General features: G+C 56.8%; 5 protein-coding genes across 5 annotated transcripts; 3 read left to right on the plus strand and 2 right to left on the minus strand.

Moving 5' to 3' along the window:
• Positions 1-148: 148 nt before the first annotated feature.
• Positions 149-781, plus strand: PHYSODRAFT_422295 (hypothetical protein; the record flags this gene model as incomplete). Its single annotated transcript, XM_009518298.1, has 1 exon — positions 149-781. A coding segment is annotated over one exon (633 nt), but the record flags the coding sequence as incomplete, so codon positions are not given.
• Positions 782-1733: 952 nt separating this feature from the next.
• PHYSODRAFT_322855 (hypothetical protein) lies at positions 1734-6267 on the plus strand (the record flags this gene model as incomplete). Its single annotated transcript, XM_009518299.1, has 5 exons — positions 1734-1766; positions 1834-2322; positions 2372-2856; positions 2910-3195; positions 3271-6267. The coding sequence occupies 5 exons, from the start codon at positions 1734-1736 to the stop codon at positions 6265-6267; spliced, it is 4290 nt and encodes a 1429-aa protein (XP_009516594.1).
• A 6357-nt stretch (positions 6268-12624) lies between these two features.
• PHYSODRAFT_474393 (hypothetical protein) lies at positions 12625-14700 on the minus strand (the record flags this gene model as incomplete). The annotated part of the gene is made up of 1 exon (XM_009518300.1): positions 12625-14700. One exon carries the CDS (start codon positions 14698-14700, stop codon positions 12625-12627), a length of 2076 nt encoding a protein of 691 aa, XP_009516595.1.
• A 2389-nt stretch (positions 14701-17089) lies between these two features.
• PHYSODRAFT_309730 (hypothetical protein) lies at positions 17090-17731 on the plus strand (the record flags this gene model as incomplete). The annotated part of the gene is made up of 1 exon (XM_009518301.1): positions 17090-17731. One exon carries the CDS (start codon positions 17090-17092, stop codon positions 17729-17731), a length of 642 nt encoding a protein of 213 aa, XP_009516596.1.
• A 291-nt stretch (positions 17732-18022) lies between these two features.
• PHYSODRAFT_353629 (hypothetical protein) lies at positions 18023-18418 on the minus strand (the record flags this gene model as incomplete). The annotated part of the gene is made up of 1 exon (XM_009518302.1): positions 18023-18418. A coding segment is annotated over exon 1 (390 nt), but the record flags the coding sequence as incomplete, so codon positions are not given.
• Between the last annotated feature and the right edge of the window lie 864 nt (positions 18419-19282).

Consider the following 19282-nt stretch of genomic DNA (forward strand, 5'->3'; position numbering starts at 1 on the left):
GCATCAAAACCCAGCACAGTTGACCGCACATCAACGCTCGAAGGTGTCCGCAATTTCCAGCCCAAATTCCGGGAACCTCGTTATCGATGGTGGTGGCAGTGATCCAACAAGGATTCGTCAGCTGCTGGAACTTAGTGAGGATCTCGGACGGAGGCAACGGCGCAAAAACCAACGACGATACAGACAGAAGCAGGGAGATTTGGTGGTTCAGCTCGAGGAGGACTCGCGGCAGCTACAGACAGAGATCCAGACCCTGAGGCGCCAACACCTTGGGATTCTCGCAGGCATTCCAACCAAAACCAATCACTGGAATGCAACTGCAGAATATTACCGCCTGTTTCATCGCGGACTGCAAGCGGATTCTCTCCTCAAGAACGTCCAGCTAGAGTTCGTGCGGGCAACGATGGCTGCAGACGTTGTATTCAACACAGAATATGGCACTGAGGCCTTGGTGAAGAACTGGTGTTTCTTGCAATGGTTCGAGGATGTCGCGGTGGAGCTAGAAAGATTGGAAAGGAGCTCCAAGACGTCGGTTGTTGCGACCGTGAGAACAAGCGTGACGATCACGGATCGAACTTCGGCCAGCGTGTTCCCACACCTGCTGACTCCGAAGGAAGACAACAATTTGGCAAGCAAGCTGCTGGGCCAGCGCATCTCAATGCATGGGTCCGCTCGCTTTGACTGGGGTAGTTCGATCTACCGTGTGACGAGTGTGGTATCACAGAGCGACATGTATCTATTGGGTAGTATCGAGAAGGTGAGTAAAGTTTTCGACCAGGCGCCGAGTTCCAGTGGAGACAGATGCACTGTGGTATAGCAGTACACACAAAATCGTCAGTTGTGGTAACTTGGCTACAAACACAACAATAACCGAGCTGGTCGGCGTTGTTGGCCTGCGCCGGGTTGCCCCCGAGCGATTCGGCCCAACTGGGACAGCGGGTGTCTCGCCTCTCGCCGAGAACTGCCAACCAAGATCGCTCCTCCGGAGAACCGCCGAGTTCGACGGCCTCCGTTCACTCAACCCTGTGCCCTCCACCAAAGGATGGACGACGGCGCACGGAGCGCTTTTACAGGTCGCCGAGAGCAAAGGCTTCTCGACTCAGCAATCAGTGCCCGGAACGTGCGGGAACACCGGCTCGCAGCGGGGCGAGACTTTTCCTTCGCGCTTGGCGAGACACGCGCCCAACCCGGGCCGACCTTAATCTCTTGGCGCTGCCAGCCGAGTACCCTACAAGCTATGCCTCTCGGGTACCGGCAGCAGACATAATCCGGCCCCGTGCAGGGACTTACCGGAACGTGTACACGTGCTATAGGCCTAGAAAATTCTGCTCTGTTGTTTGTTATCTCTGTCGGGCGCCCTTAAGGGGCACCTCCACTATTCCTAAGCTCCTATACAAATACCAAATGAAAGTGGGCGGTTTTGGATCTCGGCCGACCCTTCGCTGAGCTCGGCGACGCTTGAGCTTGGCTGAGCCGGATAAGCTATCCGGATAATTCTCCGAACTCGGCTGAGCCGGATAAGGTGTCCGGATAAGCTGGTGAACTCGGCTGAGCTCGGCTACCGGTACAGTGTACCACTCCAGCCGAGTTGGTCGTGCGAAATCTGGTGTTTCCTACACCACAACCGCCCCGGTCATGTTCCGAGCCGAGTTGGTGAGGGACCTGACCATCACTCCTCGAGTCGAGTCCAATCTCGGCCAAAACTCCAACGGCAGCGAACAAGTCTCCGCGCCATGTCGTCGTCCGGCGCTCCTGCCGCTCCTCCGGTACGTTCTCCGGCTCCGACGGCTCCATCCATCCTGCTGCTGACCCTTCTTCTACTGATCTTCACAGGCTTCAGTTGCGTCGGCCTTGGAGTCTTCACATCCTCCTGCGCGAGATGAGGAGTCCGCTGAGTTGGTAAACTCGGCGTCCCGGGCTCGCGGGGTCAGCGATGGGCAGGAACACCCTGTTATCGATCTGACAACTTCCCGTGAGTTCGACCGGGAGTCCGAGCCGGCATCTCGCACTTCTCCTCGCCGCTCGCCGAGTCCGCGTGGTGACACCACTTCGGGCGCCGCCGACCTTGGTCGGTCGGACTCGGCTGGGCCGGTGAGTCTCGACTCTCTCGCTGCGCTGATCCATGCGCAGTCCGAGCAACGCCGCATCGAGAACGCGGACTTGGCTCGGCTGTTGTCGTTCGTGATCACTCGTCCCGCGCCGGCGGCTGATAGAGAGGTTCGCCGAGCTGCCCTCGAGGCGACGTCCGTCAGCGAACTCGTGAGCCTCCTTCGCGGTCAGCACCAACCTCCAAGTCAAGCTAGTGACGTCGCTGCACTGAGGGTCGAGCTGGAGTCTGCTCGGACACTTGACTCGGCGGCTGGATTCACAGGCGGCTGTGAAGGCTGGCCTTGAGGAACGGTTGAAGACTGTCGAGGAAGAACGTGACCGATGGAAAGCCGAGTCGAAGAAATCGTCCCCCCTCCTGACCAGCTTCCGGAAGGCGATGGCCGAATCTGAAGCTTCCTTGAAATCGGCCCGCAAGTCTCAGGATGATAAAGTGAAGTCGGCTCTCGCTCACGCTAAGGATCTCGGCAAACAGCTCAGGGAGCGCGACTCGGAAATTGAGCGCTTGACTCAACTTCTTTCGGCTCGTCACGCTGAGTACGCTGTGCTCCAGGGGATCTCGACCAAGCACTTCGAGCAACTGCAGGAGTCGGCTCGGCTACTCATTTCTGGAGACGCCCAATCTCTCCGTGATGCCAAGGCTACTATTAAACACCAGCGTGAGGTCATCCTCCGGCAGAAGCGCGTCATTTCTCGCATGGGTCTTTTACCCATGCACGATCCTCACATGGCTGCTGCAGCTGCAGCCGGGTTGGACGCGCCTGGTTTGAGCCCTGCTGACTTGCAGCTCAATGCTCGGTTAGCCGGATCCTGGCTCAACGTTTCCCGGAGGTGATGGACATCCCGGCTGGAGAGACTCGTCGAGTCGAGTTGACCATCCACCCGCGAGCGGACGGTGCCGCTACTACTCTGCCAGCGCCCGTGAACTCGGCTGGTTCCTTCCTTGGACAATCAACTCGGCTGACTGGGGCTGAGGCTCCGGCCCCTCCAAGCGAGTCTCCCGCATCATCTGTCGCCAATCCTGTGTCGGCTGGTGCGGTTTCTACGCCTGTGTCCACTTCTGCTTCGCGCCGTCGCCGCAGCAAGTCGGTCGACCAGGTTCACTGAGCTCAGCTGGATACTCTGACGCCTGCCGAAAAATTACTTCGCTACTCAAACCCGAAGTCGGCGACGGCGGCTGGTTCTCGGCGCACGCCCAAGAAGCCACTCGAGCAGCCGTACGCGTGTCCACTTCCTGGTGAGGTCGGCCATGAAGACGCGTTGGTTCAGCTTGAAGAGGCTGCTAAAGAGACTGACGCTGCATGCGACCTATCGCTCCGGCCGAGCTTGAACTTAGCCGGGTTGGCTGTCGACGATGTGAATGTGGAGGCCGGCGACGAGATTCACTCACTGGAAGAGGACCTCTCGTTCGAGTTCAACGAAGTGTCTGATTCCGCCGAGCTTCCAGGGGGGCCCGCCGGCCCGACCGTGAGTGTGCCGCCCGTGCAACTCGTGCCTTACCCTTCCTCCCCGGTGCAGACGCCTTCAAGCGGAGTGGCAGTTGTATCGGTGCCTGGATCTGTTGACATTGCTGCAACTCCGTCCGCTTTGTCGCTTCCTGCCTCGGTTCCGTTCCCGACTTGTGTCCGGTGGGTTCCTCCCTCGACCAGCGTGCCGAGCTCGGTTGTGGTGACATCAACTGTCGGCGTCGGAGGACAACCGGGTTCCTCTGCTCCCGGTCCGGCGCTTGTTACAACGCACGCTGTGATTGCGCCGAGCTCGGCGGCTGGAGTCTCGGCTGCGGGTACAATTCACAGCTCCGCTGCACTTCCGCTTCGGGTTTCGCAGTCTTCTCCCGGCTCGGCTGCTCACCGGCTCTTGGCCTGTACTCGTTCCCAGTTTACCAATCAAGCCCAGAGTCGTCGTGGCCTGTCCGGGGTGGTATCGACTGTAGTCACCCCAATGCCGAGCACTCCGTCAGTGGTCTCGACCCGGCCAGCGGTTCTTCCGAGCTCAGCTGGGATGACTTCTCCATCGGGTCGCCCTTTACGCTCCACTGCGGCTACTGCACGAGTGTTGAACGCTCACTGCTTGGATCTGTTAGAGACTCCTGACTATCTCGTCTTCTGGTCCGCTCGGCGTAGCTCTTCCTCTTGTTCGTCGGGCTCGGCTCTTGGATTGAATGCTCCTGGGACCTCAGCACATCCGTTGTCTGTGTCCGACAGCTCTGAGTCTGAGGCTGACGACCCTGGATCTGCTGACGAGCTCAGTTCGGCCGACCCTGACGCATCTCGCCGGGCTTCGTTAGCTTCTGCGCTCCCACCTCCGCACGGGAAGCTCCAGAGCTACATGGCTGCTCGTCAATCGCCTCTCGTTCCGTCCAGCGAGTCAGGTGACTCAGGCTCACAGCCGAGTTCCAAGAAGCAGAGCGGTAAGGGCAAGCGCAAGCGGAGGCGCAAGCACAAGCTCAAGCACAAACACAAGCACAAGCACAAACACAAGTCGAAGTCGAAGTCGAAGTCGGCAGGGTCAAAGAAGTCGAAGAGGTCTGCGTCTCCGGACTCGGCTAAGGGCCTCCGCCTGTCCAAGCGTCAGCGAGGTTTGACTGGGGACTTGGCCGTCGGTCCGACTGAGGTTTCTGCCGCTTCCAGCTCGACTAAAACCTCGGCTGGGAGCTCTGGCATCCCATCGAGCTCGGCTGTTTCGCCGTCGCCTATTTCTGCTGGTCCAGCTTCAACCCTGTCGGTGCCTATCGTGACCGCTCATGACGCTGGCGCCCACGTTCTCCCTCAGTTGGCTGCAGCTTTACGCTATTCGCTCGCTCAGCTGCGCACTCGAGCTGGCCAGGCGGTCGGCCGAGATGCCCGGATCACTCCCCAGCTAGCTCAGCTGAGTGACATCCGCTTCGTTCATTACGGGTCTCGGTGGTGCTGGGAGACTATCCTCAGCCATCAAACGGCCAAGGTCACTGTGGATGACGCGTCGGGGAAGGGTAGTGTGCCGGTTACGCTCTGTTCCCTCGCTGGTATTAAAGCGTTCGCGGACGTCTACCATCCGGATCACCCGGCTCAGCGGCTCCTTCGTCTGCTTCCCAAGACTCCCATCTTCTTCTCCCCTCAAGTCCTCAACGATGCCAAGCGCCGGTTGACGAACTCGGTGAAGTCGGTGACCTTGATGGAGCGTCTCGCAGAAGTGTTCGTGAAGATCCGCGGGGAGGCTCCGAACTCGGTTTGTGACAAAGAGGGTCCTACCAAGTTCTTCGTAGCACTGTTCGAGCGGTGTCACTGGATGGTCGAGTCGAGTGTGCTGATGGGGCTACATCCGCCTTTTCACACGGGGCTTCCGTATCACGTGATAGCCGAGATGTATGACACGTGGGTGCTGTACAAGTTGGCTCGCAAGCGTCGAGGCGATGCCCTCCGAAGTCTCATGACTATCCTGCCGGACGACCTGTTCACTGCAGTGATGAAGCTTTTCGGCGGGCTTGCTGCCCCGGAAATCGACGCGGAGCTCTTCTTCGAGCCGTCGGTCCCGTTGTATCCGCTGGTCAACCTTGCTTGGATTCCTGCGGGCAGAGACTGGTTTGCTGAAGCCAAGTCTATAGACGACTCCGAGCCTTGGCGAGCTTGGTTGTTGACCGACCCAGCGACGCACCCGTACAACACCTGCTTCCGGACGCGTAACTTGGAATTCATGGTTGTCGCTCCCGCTGGTGTGGATCCGCGCCTAGTCGAGGATGCTGTCGATGAAGATGTGGACCTCGACGAGCCTGCGCCTCCCCAGATTTCGTCAAGTGCTCCGACTCCGGTCAACCGTGCAGGAATCCACATCTTCCAAGGTTGTGAAGCTGGTGAGCTCGGCTGGGCCGCTGGCGATGCGGATCCGGCGTCTCCGTTGATCGGGTCGCCTAACGTGTGCAGCCCTTCTCCCACGGCTTCCCTCTTTGGTCCGGCGTCGCCTGGGTCTCCAGCTGAGTCGAGCGCAGGATCGAGTGTCCCTCTGGCTAACAACTCGGCTATTCCGGCTTCAAGCTCAGCGGACTCGGCTGTGCAGACTGCGGGAGCAGCGGATAGCTCGGCCGGCTCAGCTACGAACACTGGAGGTTCGATTGGTCTCCTCGCAGCGGCTGCTGCTACCGTCGTGTCCTCTGCCGCGCATTCACAGGGTCCTTCGTCTCCGTAACGTGCGGCTCAGCCGCCGAGCTCTTCTTCCTTTCCCATCATTCTTCGGTGTAATTCATGTGATGTATGCAATTTGACGCAGTAGCTTCCTTCGCCTCAACTCAGCCTGCTGTCTTCACTGAGTTGGCGGGTTCATCATTTTGGTGCAATAGCTTTAGTCCTCGTCTGCAACTTGCACCATTTGCAGACGGTTTTCACGCTTCTTCTGCCGTAAGTAGTCGAACAATAATCCACCACACGACAAATTCGACAGCGGCTCCCAGGTTGGCTCATCATAGCCGACCCACTTGACCTTGAACTTCCGCTGAGTTCTGGAGGTGCTTGTAGAGAGCGGCAACTCGTCGTCCAGGATGGCTTCGACTTCGTATTCATTCATTGCTTCGTCGGGCTCCCAGCTATCTTCAGGAAGGAGTTCCTCGTCAAAGTCGAGACGATTCGACTCGGCTAAATCGGCTACTAGCCTAGTTGTCGGTCGCTCGCCGAGTCCCGTGACCGCTTTCAGACGTGACACATGTACCACAGGGTAGAAACGGTATCCGCTCTTGTCCGGGAGTTCGAGCTCGTAGGCAAACTCCTCCACCTTCTTCTTCACTCGGAATGGCCCATGCCATCGATGTGCTAACTTCTTGGTCAAGTCAGGTTTGACTCGTTCCATGAACAACCAAACTTGGTCACCTTCCTTGAATAGTGACTTCCTCGACTCGGCTAACTCGTCACCTTCCTCAGTCGACTCGGCTGCTCCCTCGGGTGAGTTCGCTGGGGTATCCGTCCCTTCCTCTCCGGCTGGGACAGCTCTCTGCTCGACTCGGCTGAGTCCGTCATTGTGTTCCTTCGCTCTCCGATTCTTCTCCTTCAACTGGAACTCGGCCGCAAGCTTCAAAGCCACCTCTCTCTGTCGGTTTGCTTCCCTGCGCCATTCGGCTGCCCTCGTTGAGTCAGCTGAGTTGCCCCTGCCGAGCCTGACTGACTCGGTCATCGCCTTGCGTGTAGACCGAGCGCCCCATCCGTGTACCAGGTAGAACGGGGTCTCCCGCCGAGTCGAGTCTCTCGAATTGTTGATGGCATGGACGAGCTTCTCGGCTACGTCATCCCAGTCGGCTTGGAGAGGGTCTTCCACGTACACACGCACAGTCTGGATCATGGTCTTCACTGAGCGTTCTTGCCGACCGTTGGCTTGTGGCCGGTAACTCAGCGTCGCTCTCGACTTGGACTGCATCATCTCCGAGAACTTCTGGAACACTTCACTCATGAACCGGGGATCTCTGTCGTGGCGCACCAGTGATGGAGTTCCAAATGTCCGGAAGACGTTCTCTTCGAAGGCCTTCGCTACCTCAAGTGCCCCAGTCTCACTCATCGCCTTAGCAATCACGAACCCGGTGAAGTGGTCTTGAAATAACAGGAGTGCAGTGTTGCCCCGCCGAGTCTTCGGCAGTGGTATGACAAAGTCCATCGATACCACGTGGAACGGTCGCTCAGACACTACGTTGCCAGGTGAATAGCCCTTCAGGTGCGGTTTGCTCTTACTGGTACTGCAGTCTTCGCACGCTTGGACATGTTTGACCACGTCTGCGTTCATCCCAATCCAGTAGTAGTCGGCTCTGACCCTGTGGTATGTCCGCACAATCCCTTGGTGGCCTCCCTCGATGGAGTTGTGGCAGTTCTACAGGACCTAGTCTATCATGGTCGTCGGAACCACCAGTCGAAGGGATAAGCCTAGTTCGCCGAGTTGCCAGGTGGTCTGGCCTTGCCTTGTCGGTACAGTAGCCCGTCTTCGCTGAGCACAAACTCGTCGGCAACTTTCCCAGCGTTGTGAGCTCGCCGATGTGTGAGCTGCGCATAATCCCCTCTCAGGTAGGTCTTCAAGTCGGCCCATCGTTGTTCCTCGTCTTGAGCTCTTGCTATTCGCAGGCGGCGCTCAGCTTGGTCCACTACCGGATCGATGTCCATGGCGTTGGGCTCCCGGGCTTCTCCGAGCTCGGCTACCAGCTCAGCTGGGTTCGCTGGTGGTGCTGCGCTACCGAACTCGGCTTCTCCCGTCACCCGCTGTCTAGCAGGCGGAGGTCGGCTATCTCGTTCAAAGTTATTACGTTCGGCTTCCTCATTCGTAGCTGGGTTCGGGACTGGGTGTTCTGCCGCTTCGTCTTCGAAACGGACTCGGCGGACTTGACTCCTTGTCACGGCAGCCATCTCAACACCCTCGGCCGAGGCTGCAGCCGAGTCAGTGTCCACGTACAGGACCTCAGAGATCCTGTTTAGGGTCTTCAACTCGGCTTTCCGTCCGGCGCTTAGCACGACCTTTCCTGCTTTGGTTTCCAGTGGTTCGGTCGCTAAAGAGTCAGCAGCCGAGTTGTAGAGACGCACTACGTGGAGGTAGCGAACTGAATTCAGCTTGCTGACCAATTTCTTGTGGCGTGCTAACTCGACTTGCAATGCCTCCTTCTTACACGCGATCACCCCTATGGATTGCTGGATCGCTCGCCCACGATGATCAAATCCGTCACCCCGCGCTCAATGGCCGAGGTCACTCCATTGTTCATGCCGGTGTACTCGGCTATATTCACCGTAGTCGATGGGAGGTGCGCGCTCGCAGCGATCTCAATGTTCCAGTCTGACAAACGCCACAGGGTCCAAGAACAACTCCCGAACCCGCCGTGTTTAGCAGTCTTCGCCGATCCGTCAAACGACAGGACGTGTCCCTTGAAGTCTCGGGGCACATGCGCATACGGCAATTCTGGGTCCATGCGGACCACAGCCGAGTTCTTGGACGGTGGAGCGACATGCGTTAGTAGCTCGTCCAATCCCACTGCCGACGTGATGGACGCTTGGAGCAACTGGGCGAAATCCGTGTCCCGTTTGCGGACCCGCATGACCTTTAGGTGGAACGGTGATAGCAGTACCGCAAAGCTGACTGCTCTGACGTAGAGATACTTCGACTGGAACACCCATTCGAGGGTCGAGTAGCGGGTGTAAACGTGGATGGTCTTCCCGGCTAGCAGCGTGTGGCACACTTTGATGAGTTGCAGCAATGCGAGCACCTCTTTCTCGGCGGGATGGTAGCCGAGTTCATTATCCTTGAGGACTCGGCCGCAGAACCGCGCTGGATGGAGCTTCCCGTCGTGGAGCTGCATCAGCGTGCTACTCAGAGCCCACTCATTGGCGAATAGCATAACGTGGACGTCCTCAGCCGAGTTGAAGTGGCGGAGTATGGGTGCGTCGACCACCTTCTGTTTTAACTCGGCGAACGCCGCTTTTGCGGCCGTCAGATCACCGCCGGGTCCGAAATCTTCGTCCTTCAGCTGATAGAGGGCCGCCCCATATACAGCCAGGTTCTGGATGAACCGGCCGTAGTAGTTCAGCGCTCCTAAGAATGCTTGCATCCCCTTCTTCGTCGTCGGGAACGGTAGCCCGGCTATCGCCAGCATCTTTTTCTGGTCGGCTTGGATTCCAGCCGAGGTCACCCCATGTGACAGGAAGTCGACTTTAGGTTGGACGAAGATGCTTTTCGGGAAGCTGACGCTGATGCGGCATTCAGTGAAGCGTGGCAGCAATCGGTCAAGCGTCCCCAAGCAATCGTCGAACGTCCTCCCACCGTAGCAGATATCGTCCACAAACAATCGCCGGTCGATAACCGGTGCAAGGCACGATTCATCAGGTTCACCCGTCCGGAACATGTCCGCTTCTGGGCTGTTAATGATTTCTTCCAACGGGTCAAACTCAGCTTGAGCTCGGCGGTCGGCCTCAAACTTGGTCTGGCCACTGGCTTCAAAGTCGATGTCGGCTGCGAGCCGTTTCCGCTGAGCTTCTGAGGCGGCTTCCGCTTGTTGGATGCGCTTGGCGAACACCTTGTAGCCGCCCTTGGGTTGTACGTAACCCCACAGAGCGTTATCAATAAGGCGCTGGTAGATCATCGGGGTATTCTTTAATCCGAAGGGCATCCGCAGCCACTCGCAGTGGCCAAGCGCGCAAACAAAAGCCGAGATCCAAAACGCGCCCGTCGAGTCATCATGACCGCCCAGAAACCGCTAACAGCATCCAAAGAGCAGAACCATAGGTACGCTTCCAACTCCGTGAGGAGATCGTCCACTAGCGGCATGACGTACTCCATGAGCAACGTAATCGCGTTTACCAGCCTGTAGTCGATACACAGCCGAATGTCGACCCCATTCTTCTTTAGGTCAATCACGATGGGTGATGCCCATGGGCTGTTCGAGAAGGCAATTAGCCTAGCTCGTAACAGCGCCTTGAGCAGCTCGTACAACTTGCCGAGATGCTTCAGCGGAACTCGGCGGGCTCGTTGGCGGATTGGCGGGTGCCCCTGTACGTCGATGTCGCACACTACGCCGTATGCTGGTGGAGGTAGGGCATTACCACTGGAGATCATGATCTTTTCATGGCTCTTCAATACTTCCACCAGCCGAGTAGACTGTGGCCGAGTGTGCGCCGAGCTCCGAACGTTTGGCGCTTCATAGTCGAGTGGCGTCGACACCGCTTCAGTCAGATCGGGCAGGAACGCCAACTCGCGAGCATAGTCTTCGAGCTCCAAGTTCGTTGCTTGGTGCTCGAACTCGGCTGAGCCTCCCGCCGAGTCGCCTCGGCCATCTGTCTCTTCCTCGTACTTGGCTGCCAGAAGATAACGTAAGCGCAGGTCTTCCTCCGGGTCTGACGACATGGGCTCGTCGCTCACATCGACCTCATCTTCGAGTCTTGGACTCGGCGGCTTGGGCCCGGGGTCGTCTATGATCGTCCAGTCAGACAAATCGCTGGATTGCTCACTTTCACACTCATCTGCTGCACAGTCCAATTTATCAGCGGCATCGTCGTCGTGGCGAACCAAAGCCTCGGTGTTTTGGCTGGGCGCTTCTTGACCAGCCGTCACTGTGATCTCTGCTCGACTAGGCGGGTCATTGACCAAGTCAGCAGTAGGCTCCGCGCCCAATGTTATTTCCTCAGGCGCTAGGGTAGCGGTAGCCGAGTTCGCTGGCTCTGTCAGAGTCGAGGGTGGACTATCGACTGCTTCTGCCTCGGCTCGCTCCTCCGACTCGGCTAACTTCTCCCATTGCTGGGCGCAAGTCAGTGCCGAATCCCGCTGCTCGGTAGACGGCCACGTAGTCAACCGTTTCGGTTCAGGGTAGTTTCTACGGTCCACAGCTGACGGCTGTCGAGCCAGCCACTCGGCGTACAGCTGTTGTTCCTTTTGCAGCAGATCCTTATCCATAGCAGCTTCGTAGGCCATGACTTGCCAATCTTTGTACTTCGCCGAGTGCAGCCTGACATAACCATCGGGCGGTAACACCCCATGCGGCGCCCAGGCAACCACTGGGAAATGTGCTGGGCACCACGTCCAAGTCGGCTTAAGGTTGGTCAGGCGAACTCGAGCCACTCGGTTACGCCGGTCGAATACCACGGTCGGTACCCAGTCTTTAGTCTGGCGTACCCAGAAGTCATGTGTTTCATCACTCGGTTGATCCCTCATCAGCCTGAACTCGGTGGGAACTCGGCTCTCGAGATTCACCGGTTCGGTCGGGCCGTCTGTGATGTAGAGGCCGCCCTTCGGTTCATCCGCTGAGTTCTTGAACCTCACGAGAGGTAGGACAACTTCATCTGGTAACTTCGCCACCGAGTTGTACAGATCCAAGCGGACCCTAGCCGGAATCATGAAGTCCGTACCGAGAATCAACTCGACTCCCGCGTGGTGATCGAGGATCCATACTTCAAATTCATACGTGACCTCCCAGCCGAGCGTCACCTTCACCATCGCTCGTGACATCGTCGCCACTTTGCCTTTCCCAATACCTTGAACGCCGATCTGTTGGTCCTGGCGTGTGAACCGCTTCAACCGCAGCCTCTTCGCGAACCCTTCGCTTATTGCCGACACATTCGCACCGGTGTCGAGCAATATCTTTGTACGCCGGTCGTTCACTGCTCCCATAACGAGAGCTATCATCCGAACTCGGCGGTCAAACTTTTGTGACGACCACTAGCCGAATCGCTCCCCAGGGAGCAGCTTCATAACTCTGGTGGCTGTGGTCACATCCGTCGATCGCTGAGTCGCAACTGCACTGCACAATCTTGCTCGGCTTTCTGTTCCACTCTCGCCGAGCTCACCATCAAGTCCATCGCTTTCACAATCCAATACGTCGTCTTCTCCTCGGTCCTCGGGCCTTCCTGCCTCACCCACAAAGGCAAACACAAAGTTCGCCTCCACTGCTGACTCAGCTGACTGTGGCAGCCCGGTATCATCCAACCCAGTCAGTGTTGACGGGCCGCCGAGTTTAAATCACTCGGCGTGTAGAGGTCCTGGAGGTCTTCAGGTAACTTGGACTTGTCGACATTGGACTTGACAAATGCGGCGAGCTTCTCATAGCGCTGGAACAGCTCGCATTGAGCATTGACCGACATCGTGCAATTGCTTGCAGAACTTGCAGCGACGGCGGCAGTAGTGAACGGAGTGGTTCGCACCACCGCAGGCAGCACAAGGTCCATACGAGGGGCGTTCACGGGAGTCACTGCGCCGCCCAGTCTGGTCACGCCGATCGTATCCTCGACTGGCGCGGTCAGCCGAGCTCGGCTGACCCCTGCGGTGATCACTCCATGGTGTTCCAGCTGAGTTCCCTCGGCCCCCTGATCTACAGTCGCGGTCGCTAGTGAACCCGGTGTCGATGTAATCGTCTTCCGAGTCTGCAGCCGAGTCGGAGTAGCTCGGCTGGCTGCCGTCGCTCTGATCACTGTCCGAGTCGTAGGGGTTGGATCGCCGATTGGATTGGCGTCTCTCAGCCAGCTCATACGGGCCGTCCTCCAGCAGCGCTGTCGCTAGTCGGCGGTCTCGACCATCGTCGCGTCGGCTTCGCCGGTCATCTCGGCGGTCATCTCGGCGCGGCTCACTCCGCCGAGCTTCCGAGTGCCTTGGCGAATCGGTGCGCTTGGCATCTCGGCTGCGGCTTCCGATGAGACGGTCGCGCTGTTTCTTCCAGCGCTCCCCCAGGATCTTCTGGTTGATGATCTTCTCGACCTTCTTGATGTCGGTGAGCTGTTGCGGATAGAGCAGATCCATGACGTCATCATCTCCGCAGTGCAACAGGAAGTGTTCCACATGGTAAGCAGCATCCGCTCCACCGGCTTCGTACTGGATTTTCGCCGACTTCGCATATCCGTTGAGACGAATGAGGAAGTCACACACCAGCTCGTTGTCCTTGCGCTGAGCCGAGTAACAGCGAGCTCGTGCCGACTGGTCAAACTGCGAACAGTAGTAGTCGGCGAATGCCTCGCTCAGCAGACTCCACTTCCGTTGCGTCTTCTTCGGGAGCTGGCGATACCAGCTCTTCGCGCCTCGCTCCAGCCTCAGCGAGAATGGATCATACCAGAGGTCTTGCGCCAGCCGAGTTCCTTTCATTTCGTAGATGAACCGCTTAAGCCATTGGAGAGAGTCATCCCGTCGGTAACGTTTGCCTTCGAACATAGGGATCTTGTCGAGGGACGCATGGGTGCGAACCTCCAAGTACTGCGTCCGATCACTTTCAGCGTCATCGAAGCTAAGGTGCTTGATGACGTCCTTCACCGACTCTTCAGCCAAGTTCAGGTACTCGCGCCCATCGTCGCTGTCGCTGAGCTCGGCTGCGTCTGCAGCGTCAAACAACTCAGCGTAGCGTCCACTTGGCTGCTTGCCACGCGTTGGCGTCTTCATATGCGAATCTTCGAAATACGGCGTACCCTCAGTCGAGCGGAACACCTCGGCTCTCTTGCGTTCGGAAGTCTTCGGCAGGGGGATCCTGCTGGGGTCTTCGACGGTCTTCGGAGTATCAGCCACCCGTTTCGCAATAGTCTGCCGAGTTCCGACGGCCCCCCGCTCGAGACCAAACGAGACTCTCAACCGACGCTTCCACTTGAGGATTTCGCGTGAAGCTTGGCTGGGGTCCCAATCGCCGAGTAGCAGGCTGTTGGGTCGGCTCGTGCACCGGAACCCCATCGCCTTGAGTAGCAACACCGTGTCTTCGACCAGTTGGCTGATGTCGGTGCTGTTCACCGGCTGAGTCAGCTCGGGCCTCAGCACCGGCCATCTCGCCTGAGCCATCGGGGCAAACATCATCATCCACTCGCTCTGAGCTCGCATCTCCTCTCCGATCCTGCCCAGAACCTTGTTCGCACTTGGTGTATCCGCATTCCTCGTCGCTCGCGGGATCAGGGGCGGACGTTCCTCTTGAGCGGCGGCTTGATCTTCGTCGTCCGTATCATTGCCGAGCTCGGCCGCCAGGTTACGCACAACTGGACGTGGGGTACCCATTCGTCCGACTTGCAGCGACAACTCGTCGACTTCGCCGAGTAGCTCGGCTTTCTCCTCATACTCATCCTCAACATCTTCCTCACTTTCTTGGTCTTGGGCATCCTCCTCATCGAACTGGACGGTGCGCGCCTCGTCTGCCGTCGCGTCCGTGATCATCGCATTCACCGAGTCCGCCGAGTTGGTCAGTCCAGCCGAGTTACTTCCAACCGTCGCTGGACTCGGCGTAACAATTCCTTTGACCTTCACACTCTCTTCTCTTCTCTTCTTCTCAAACCTTGGTTAGCTGGTACCTACGAAACACAAGCACACCACTGTTCCCGGGTCGCGGCACCAGTTGTGGTATAGCAGTACACACAAAATCGTCAGTTGTGGTAACTTGGCTACAAAGACAGCAATAGCCGAGCTGGTCGGCTTTGTTGGCCTGCGCCGGGTTGCCCCCGAGCGGTTCGGCCCAACTGGGGCAGCGGGTGTCTCGCCTCTCGCCGAGACATGCCAACCAAGATCACTCCTCCGGAGAACCGCCGAGTTCGACGGCCTCCGTTCACTCAACCTCGTGCCCTCCACTAAAGGATGGACGCCGGCGCACGGAGCGCTTTTACAGGTCGCCGAGAGCAAAGGCTTCTCGACTCAGCAATCAGTGCCCGGGACGTGCGGGAACACCGGCTCGCAGCGGGGCGAGACTTTTCCTTCGCGCTTGGCGAGACACGCGCCCAACCCGGGCCGACCTTAATCTCTTGGCGCTGCCAGTCGAGTACCCTACAAGCTATGCCTCTCGGGTACCGGCAGCAGACATAATCCGGCCCCGTGCAGGGACTTACCGGAACGTGTACACGTGCTATAGGCCTAGAAAATTCTGCTCTGTTGTTTGTTATCTCTGTCGGGCGCCCTTAAGGGGCACCTCCACTATTCCTAAGCTCCTATACAAATACCAAATGAAAGTGGGCGGTTTTGGATCTCGGCCGACCCTTCGCTGAGCTCGGCGACGCTTGAGCTCGGCTGAGCCGGATAAGCTATCCGGATAATTCTCCGAACTCGGCTGAGCCGGATAAGGTGTCCGGATAAGCTGGTGAACTCGGCTGAGCTCGGCTACCGGTACAGTGTACCACTCCAGCCGAGTTGGTCGTGCGAAATCTGGTGTTTCCTACACCACACTAAGATGAAATTAAAAACAACTCGCCAAAGTGTTTTTATAAAGCTCTTTTCCCATCTTGCCAAAAGAAAAAAAATGGTCGCTGGGTAGGACTCTACAATATAAGCTTCGCTAATGCGAGAAAAAAAACTAAAGACAGCACTCTACAAGATTCCTCCTTTGTCCCGTCAGGGACTCCTGATTCAGGACGGTATTGGCATAAATTCTTTTTTCGTGAAGGAGACCTATATAACTCATTGCAAGTTTCAAATCTAATTTCCAGCATGCTGAAGTGTATTCCAGGTTTCACCTTGGTATCACCGCAGTCATGGACCCGATAGCGTGTCGCTGGTAGCGACGGTGAACCCACGTGAGCCACAGGTAATGGGTTCACCACTTCATGGCCAGGCAGACTTCACAGTGTCTGTACCTGGTATGCGGTACGATTCTACATACTAGGAACTTGTATGGCCAACTGCATACTTCTCTTCGTGTCCAGAGGCCGTTGACACGGACCCAGTTCACTTTGAGATGTGTCTCACTCTTGTATTTGCTTCGAAGGGCATACACACTAGATCAATACACTAGGCTCAACTTCCTAGCGGATCGCTCCGCCCTGCCGTGTGTTGTTCTTCCCTGATGTGATGTCTTCCCCGGGATTCACTCCAATTTACTAAGTAGTACTTCAGTAGAGATTTACTACATAGAATAGCGCATCGCCATGATACTGTAATGGTTGCATGCTGTGATGAAAAAGCAAAAAAAAATGCTCCGTGCTCACAGCTCAAGCAAGACCTCGCGCATATGACAACTGAGGGCGGGTCCAAGTGAAATCTGTGTAACGCTCTATAGGCACCTGGTTTTTCTTCGGTGATTATGAATTTGATCGATTACGAGTTTTACTCTTCAAGATTATCGCGAATTCGTATCCCCTTCCTACACGTAATGAACGAGAGAATTGATTGGCTTGGAGTGGTCACTTCATATTTCCCGACCTCGTACGCACAACATCGTCTAGCTGCCATGCAGTCCAGCACTCTTCGGCCACCGAACAGCCACCTCCTGAGTGACGAAGTCGTTGCAAGTTTGGCTCAAAACTCCACGCGAGCAGCCAACGTCATCGTTGCTGCCAGTCATCACCCCGGCGCAGATTCATCTCTACCGCGTAAGCAAGAACGTGAAGTTACACAAGGCTATCCACCCAATTCAAGAGCGGACACTGACACGGCAATGACAGAAGGTCAACACTACAAGAGGCAAACATTTGCAACAAGTTTCAGCCCCAAGTCCCGGCGACTTCTTGCCGATGGTGGTGCTAGCGTTGAGAGCAACAACCACCTATCGACCGCTCAACTGCTGGAGCTCAGTGAACATATCGGGCGAATGCAACGGCGCGAAAATCAGCAACGATACAGGATGAAGCAGGCAGATTTGCTCGCAACTCTTGAGAAGGACACGCAGCATCTTTCGATGGAGATTCGGACACTGAGGCACCAACGTCTCGGCCTGTTCGCAGGTATGCCAACCAAGAAGGACCTCTGGGATGTCGTCGCGGACTATTTCCGACTATTTCGCCACGGATTGCACGCGAGCGCAAAGTTCAGAACCGCCCAGCTAGATTTCGTGCGCACAACGATGGCTACAGACGTCGTCTTCAACGCGCAGTATGGTGTTGAGACCCAGATGAGGAGCTGGTGCTTTCTGCAATGGTTCGACGACGTCGAAGCGGAGCTAGAAAACTTGCAAAAGAGCACCAAGATGTCGCTAAATGCGACCATGACAACAAGCGTGACGATCACGAATCGAACGTTGAGCAACGTGTTTCCTTACCTGAAGAAAAGCAGTAGCTTGGCGTGCAAACTTGTGGGTCAGCGCATCGTGATGCGTGGTTCGGCTCGCTTTGACTGGGATAGTTCGACCAGCCGCGTGACGAGCGTGATATCACAGAGCGACATGTTGACCCCAATGCTGCGTCTGCTGGGAAGCTTTGAGGACGTGAGTCAAGTGTTCGATCAGGCGCTCATTTCGCCCGAGTTCCAGTGGAGATCAATGTCCTAAGATGAGAGGAGGTGCGTCACTTTAATTAAGGTCATAACAAGATGAAAAAATGTTTGGTCTCATTGAGTCTGGCAACGAAAACTAAGCCACCATTAGGAGTTTTTCCTCAGCAATTGCGACATACTTAAAAGTACTTAAGTACCAGCGAGTTGGTGTTTAGCCTGGGCATAAATACTCGCGGACAGCTCCTTCAGCTCTGCCATCAGCCCTTCAATGTGTAGCTGTAACGGCCACAAATCGGCGGAGTCATCTGCCTGTCCATCTAGAGCAGTAGACAGCCCACACTGACCGATCGCCCGGCGATATCGACGCACAGCTTCGCTCATCATCAGCAGATACCGCTCGATATCGCTCATGAGCACCAAACTGCCTTGACCCGTTGACACGAACCAAGGCGAATTGATACCGTGCAGGGAATTTGCTCCCTCAACACCAGACAAACTTTCCGCCTGGGCGATAGTAGCTGCGACCAGGGACGACAGTCGCCTCTGCGCCGCTTGAACTCTCCCCGCTGCCGTCTCCAACTCTCTCAGAGCTTGCGTCAAGTCGATTCCAACCGCTTCACCCGAATTCAGCCCCTCAGTTGATTCAAGACAGCCCGCAATTTCTGCCACAGCCCGAAGTAAGTGCAGATCCACGTCCTTCAGCAACTGAGCACGCCAGCCTCGAGCACTTAGCGCCATCTCGTACCCAGTCACCTCTGGCTGCTGACTGAGCTCGTGAGTTGTGCTTGCACGGGTTAATTCTTCGCGTTGACTGCGGCTTCGACGAGCAGTGGGCAGTTCTGACACCATTTGTTGACCACCACGGACTCTTATACTCGGCACGAGTAGCTGTCGGCCTTGGCGAGTGGCTTGGTCAGGAGTCTTCTTGCTCCTCGTGACGAGCGTCTTGCGCCGTTTGGGCCTCGGTTCCTGTGCAGAAGTTTCGCCACTTGACAAATCTTCTGCCACCGACAACTCTGCAGACATGTCGTCCGTCACCTGTTCAGCCTCATTGTGACCCGCACCACGGCTTCTAGTCCTCGGAGGATGTCTTGAAGATTGCACTTCTTCTGAAGTACTTGCTGCAGAACTGATTAACGACGTCTCCGCCGGTGCAGAGTTATCAATTCTGCTCTCTGCTGAAGTAGCAGAACTTGCTGCCTGCTGGGCGCTGTGCAGCTCTTGGAAGTATCTGATCTTCCGATCCTGCCTCTCGTCGTAGATACCGTTCTCCGTCGTGGGGAAACTCGGGTCGGGCGTCGCTTCCATGAGCTCCTGGCGCTCGGCCGGCGACAGCGCGAGCCACAAGTTCCGGAGCTGCTTGCCCTGGCGGTTCAGCAGCCACTTGGTCGTCTTGGCCACGTCCTCGTCTCGGTGCGTGGCGATCGTGACCGCGTGCGCCGTGCCGTGCTGCTGCACGAAGGCCCAGAACGCGGCGTGGCACCGCATCCTGCAACACTTGCAGTTGGGTAATCCTGCCCTGCAGATTTCTAATTCTTCTGCTGATAATAATGCCCGATTTTATGTCACACTGAAATCAAGTATACTTTTAGATCAACGCTTGAGG

This window comes from Phytophthora sojae, assembly GCF_000149755.1.
Source record: "Phytophthora sojae unplaced genomic scaffold PHYSOscaffold_1, whole genome shotgun sequence".
Lineage (NCBI taxonomy): Eukaryota > Oomycota > Peronosporomycetes > Peronosporales > Peronosporaceae > Phytophthora > Phytophthora sojae.